General features: G+C 33.9%; 1 protein-coding gene across 1 annotated transcript; it reads left to right on the forward strand.

The window, feature by feature from the left end:
- Window positions 1-1,087: 1,087 nt before the first annotated feature.
- LOC110788867 (uncharacterized) lies at window positions 1,088-5,551 on the forward strand. Its single transcript, XM_021993500.2, has 3 exons — window positions 1,088-1,392; window positions 3,910-4,499; window positions 5,096-5,551. The coding sequence occupies exons 1-3, from the start codon at window positions 1,367-1,369 to the stop codon at window positions 5,113-5,115; spliced, it is 636 nt and encodes a 211-aa protein (XP_021849192.1). The 5' UTR covers window positions 1,088-1,366; the 3' UTR covers window positions 5,116-5,551.
- The last annotated feature ends 563 nt before the right edge of the window (window positions 5,552-6,114 follow it).

Genomic DNA, 6,114 nt, shown 5'->3' on the forward strand with positions numbered 1-6,114 from the left:
GTGATTCTCATAAAGGCCCGGTAAAGCCCAGCCCAACCATTTAATAATCCAATACGAAGTATTTATTAAACCTTTAAGAGCCCTGTTCACTTATACGAATAAAGGGCTGAGCCCGTTTTGAAAAGGGTCGGATCCGGGCTTTTAATAGGCCCCCGGCCCATTGAATAGGTCTAGTGGTTATTATATTTTACCCGTTCGAAGCTAATTCTTATTAATCTGTGAGTCAAGAGTCGTATCAAGTGTCGAGTCTTGTCTCCATTAATACTTGTTTATTAAATGGCTTTTGCATGTGGATTGTTATTAATTTGAGTGAAGCATGTTAGGATAGAATGTTATTCTAGCTTGTTCGTACTCAGCTTTTGCTGACTTCGTGCTTCATGTCTTTAGGTCATGGCCTTTCCCTTTATGACCCTATGATGATCCATCATAGCACTTGCGTTGTTGTGGGATAGTTTTCAATAAACAGGTTTGTATAGATAACTTGCGGGAGAAGTTATCATTGGGAATGAGTTTAGATATTATTTATTCTTCCGTATTTATAAACTCTATTTTATTTTCTAGTCATGACTACTACTTTTAATTAAACTTTAGTTAATGGGTTTTAAACTATTTAATGCTTTGGTTTTTGGGCCTTAATGGTTCCAGATTGTTAATTGACCATTAACTATTTATCATGTTTGAAAGTTAGTTAAACTCCCTTGCGTAATTCTGGTAAATAGCCTTAACAGTTATCACGGTGGCGGTAATATTTTGGTAATTCCTTTGTTTTAAGTGGAAAAATATCTTATAAAAAGCAAGGAATTATTAGGGTGATACAACTAATCTCCTGCGAGAGTTTGCATGGGTACCTTGATGAACAACATCCCTTCCATTTGAAATTTTTTTGATATCCAAGACTCGAACCCGACACCTAATAAATGAGTAACCCTTAACCACTCGTGCTAACCTTATTTAATAAGGGGGAACTGGTTATAAAATAACGTACCTTTTTAAATTTTCTTTTTAAAGGATAAAATAACGTACCTAGAAAAGGCTGCAATTGTCACTTTGCTTCAAATTGGGAATTTTAAAAAAAACAGCTAACTAACTTTTTATCATCATCCCAAAATTGTCGCCAACATAAACAGTTTCACATTTCTTATTTTAGAGTAGCTTCTCCCCGATTTTCCCTCCACACTTTTTATAACAACCAACCTCACAATTTTTGTTCTATCCATTTTATCTTTTCTTAATTTTTTCTCCCTTTAATAAAGCACTCAATTTGAGGAAATATTCTGCTTTATCTAGTTCATAAAAGTTATCAATCTCTTTTTTAGTTTGTTGTGATACCATGTTCTAAATCTCCATATCTGTCACAGCTGAATGCATGCCTCTTCCCAATTACACTTCCAGGTAGCAATTTACTTTTTTGTTGTTGTTGTTGTTGTTGTTGTTGTTTAATTTTAGAGTTTTATGATAAATTTGATAATCTGGGTTTAATTTGGTTTGCATTTCAATTTCTGGGTTTGTATTTGATTTACAATTCGATGAAATGTAGAAATACTTTTGGAATATTGATGAAATGGGTTTGATTGAACATGCATTCAGATTGCTGGGTTTGTTATTAAATTAACAGTTTTTGTTATATAATGTAAGAAATTGTATCATAAATTCGATGAAATGGGTTTGATTATACTATTTACATGCATTGGATTTCTGGGTTTTTTGGCTAAAAAAATTGAGATGTAATGTTGAAATTGTTTCGCATATTTGATCAAATGGTTTGCTTCGATTTACGTTTATGATTCTAACTTTTGCTATAGTAATGTGTGGATTGTTTTAGTGATTTGATTGTTCATCTTAAGTTTGGTTAATTTGATTGTTAATTTGTTAAGCACGTGCATGTTGGATCTATACACCAATTGCATTTGCTATAATCATGTGAAATTAAGAGTTTCTAGATCTACCCATAAACAATAGTAGTATTTTGTTTATATTTTATTTAATTTGTTATTATTGATCGTGATCATATAATATAATTTGATCTTATTATCAATAATATACTTCCATATAATTTGATCATGATCATAAAATATTTGATCATGATCAGATTCTGTGAAATGAGGAATGGATCGTATATTTTGTCATGTGTGCATTTAGTAATAAAATAGAATGACAATTTGAATAATATCTCTAGGTGATTGATTTCATTGCTTCATATTCCATTATTGGTCTCTTGGTTTCTTGATTATAATCGAATTTTTCAAGAAATAACATTGAGATGTTCTACATAATTCATATGGAATAATTTTTTAGTTTGCTTATAATTGAAGGAAAAGTATATTTGTGAGAGCGAAAATGATAAAGGTCGCAACATGCGACCTTTAAGATGTGTCACAATGATGACATGACATGTTTACGTGTCATGATTTAAATTGGAAACTGAAATATTTAATTTATATATAACCAATTATATATTTACAAAAAAGGTGGAAAATCTTAATATTCTAATTTGTTTCCTTTTTTATATCGACTACCTCATTTACATATTTTCATATTTTCATAGTAAAAATATTGCATTGGTAGTAAAAATATTCGGAAGGCGCATAGCCTACGTGGCGCCTATATGTACCAATTAAACTGCGACACATAAGATTGCGACAACTAAATGTTGTCGCAACTTGCGACCTTTATCATCACCCGAGTGAGAGAACAAGCTAGAATGGTGATTCAATTTGAAGTGTAAGTGGTATTTGTCGAAGTAGTTTCCTTTCGACTTCTTTATCTTGCAATGCAAAACAATCACATTTCTATTATCACCATAACATGAAAGCCGGAAAAAATTCATATTAGGAGAATAAAGTTATTTGATTTGAAAAGTAAACCATGTAAAATACTAAATTAAGTTGATGTTTCGATGTACCTATCTATTCCTCGTTGTCTCCCAATATCAACTTGGGACGTTTATGTGAAATGAGTCATTAGAATATCACACTATTTGTAAGATTAGTTTCTCTTCTTGCCGATCTCTTTAAATCTCTCTCTTTTTCGGCATTTTGTTGGCTGTTGCAGTGAAGAGATCTTAACATAGTTTAAGTTCTTAAATTCTCTCAAAGAAAGAGAACGCAAGTGATAAGTCAAGATGCAACTTTCACAATTTGACAAGAGTCTCTAGCATTCATAAGAGGAATTTGCTCTCTGGTTAGTACAAAAGGTGTGTTGTTCTTTATATATGGGCCTAGAAGCTACATTTTCCCTAATTGGTTTTTAGTTGTTTGACACTTCTCCTTTGGTTCTAAACCGTTTCTTCAGCATGTTAAGGCTCCGTTTGGTTTGACGTAAAACGTTTTCAGTGGAAAACATTTTTCAAGAAAAAATACAATTTCAAACTAGTTTTCCTTTGTTTGGTTTCTTACAATAAAATTCATAGAAAAAGGAAATTTGGAGAAGATAGTTGAAGATTGATGAGAAAAAGGAAGTTTTCCTTCAAAATAGAGGTGATCAAAATTTGGGCAGGGCATTACCACAAATAAGCCCAAATCCATAAATTTGGAGTGGGCTTTTCGGGCCAAAATGGCCTTTCGGGCCAGGCTCGGGATTTAGTCTAGTAATGTTTGTTTTAGGCTAGCCAAACCCTACTTTCGGGTTGGGTCTGGTCGGGCCAGCGGGACAGGCAATAGTTGTTCAGGTCTTTTTAAATGGAAAAGGTTTTTCCAACTTTGAGGGAGTTATGGAAAATAGTTTTTCATCCCCTGCCAAACCAAACAACGCAAAATGATTTGAAAGTGGAAAATCGTTTTCCATAAAAACGTTTTACACTAAACCAAACACTCCCTAAACGTTGCATTTTGTATTGTTCTCAGGAAAGCATTTTGAAAATTGTTTATAAACAATTAGTTTGACGGATCATTGTTTTGTTTTTGCATGTAGTGGACAATCTGATGATGTTGGCCCTCAGAAATATAACCTGCTGATTTCAACCAGGAGAGAATATATTATTCAAACTGAAAGTTGCCTCTACAAGAATCAGGCCATGGACGAACAAGGGAATGGTAGAGTGAGTATTATCTTACAAATAGTAAGGTTGAAAGAACTTGTCCGAAAATGGCACAACGCAACTGTCAAATCAGCACAGTCTAACTCTAACTCTAACCAACATGGTCATTCTCATTCTCAACCGGGTGGAATCGCACCTGAAGTATGTAAGCGGTTAAAAAAGTCAGCTGTTGGATTTGATTCAGATGAGGACGGGTGCCAAAGCCCTGAACCACCTCCTGATGTTCCCAAGGGATATCTAGCCGTTTATGTGGGGCCCGTGCTCCGGAGGAGGTTCATCATCCCCACTTCTTACCTTACCCATCATCTTTTCAAGGTACTCCTTGAAAAGGCAGAGGAAGAGTTTGGGTATGAGCATGGTGGTGGTGGCATTACCATTCCTTGTGACATTGAGATCTTTAAGTATCTTATAAAGTGCATCGAAAGTGAGAACATAAACGAGAGAGAACGTCCCACCGAAGCAGGTAAAAACATTCAAATTTTTTACTTTTCCTGTTGTTTGGCTTTATCTTGTTATGAGAATAGATTGTGTCATTGTATATTCATGCATCGATTACTCGATCAACAATGGTTTTAGGCCATGTATAAAAGATATATGCCTAGAATCAATGATTATTTTCGTTGGGAAAAACTAGATGTCCAAATTGAAAGGTCGTGATTTGGGGCATGTTTGGTATAAATTTAGGAAATGAAATGGAAAGGAAATAAATAAGAAGGGGAAAGGGTAATGTTAACTATTGTCATGATATGTATGTTGTTTGGTATACCTCGGGAAAGGAATCATCTCTAACAAATAAAGATCAATAAGGGTAACAATTTAGTTACCATAGGGTTAAGAAAGGTAACAAATGGTGGTAATGGTTACAATAGTTAAGTGATTCTATTTTCATCACTTAAAAACATTATATCAAACATGCTCTTAGACATTATGGTGATAGTCTTTTCACGAAAACCATATATTCAAGAAGTTTTGCTTATTTGGTGGGAGAATAGAAGGTTAGGTTAGGCTTATTATATTTTATGAGATACTAATCCTAAGAAATTTGGGAAAATTTTGCAGTGGATGAATCTGCAAAATGAAGACTAAGCATCAATGCATGTTCTTTGTAAAGAGTTTGAAGCATAGGTTGTTTAACCCCCTAGTCGGCCTAGTGTAAAGGAAGTTTTTTTTTTCTTATTGTACGCGGCATTTTCTTTTTCTTGTTTTCATTACGTATGGTAGTTAATTAATTAGAGTTGGATCATCGTTGTTCCCCTCTTATTTTCCGGGGTTGAGGGAGGATTATGAACTATTTGATTATGTTTTCTTGCTTTAGTATTTTGGGAGACAATTGAGAGTATTCAAATGTACTTGCCACATCTTTTATCCGGGCATGAAAGCATATATCTCGTTTCCATTACAAAGAATTGGTTTTTATGTGTATGTAAATTCGTTTGATATTTGTTTCGAGTGATACACTTGTAAGTGTTGTAACTATGAGTTTCTAAAGATAATATAGGATTAATTTTGGTTTGACACTCTTTGATAAATCTTTATCATTCACTACTTGGTTGTGTTCCTTGGTGCTTTGTATTCGGTGATCAACGGAAAAAACTTATTCTACCGTGGAAGGCGCAACACACAAGGTCATATTGATTATTGAGTAGACGACTACACTAGTTAGCTTGCTACACAAACTTATTTGATTTCATATTCTCTTTGTTCTTTAGTTTTGCTGTTGTTGTTGTACATGGTTGTTAATTTAAGCTTTGTTGCATAACCCTTGTAACAATCATTGTAATATTGAGCTATTATAGTTTACGATGGATGAATTTGTATATATTGTCTTTTTATTAGAAGGTAAAAATGAAGCACCCTACTGAACTAGTACCTCTCACAGGTATATCCAGCCAACTTTACAGTCATAACCATTGGAAGTGAGGGAGATTATAAGGGAAACCTTTCACCTCCAAAGAGTCCTTAGCAGGATCTGACCCCATAATCTTGAGGTTATGAGGCAAAACCTTTACCACTAGGCTAAGTCTTGCTTGGTATTTGTATCTATTGTATGTGTGTGCAATAGAAATGACCATCCAATG

The sequence above is a fragment of the Spinacia oleracea genome, chromosome 2 (genome assembly GCF_020520425.1).
Source record: "Spinacia oleracea cultivar Varoflay chromosome 2, BTI_SOV_V1, whole genome shotgun sequence".
Classification (NCBI taxonomy): domain Eukaryota; kingdom Viridiplantae; phylum Streptophyta; class Magnoliopsida; order Caryophyllales; family Amaranthaceae; genus Spinacia; species Spinacia oleracea.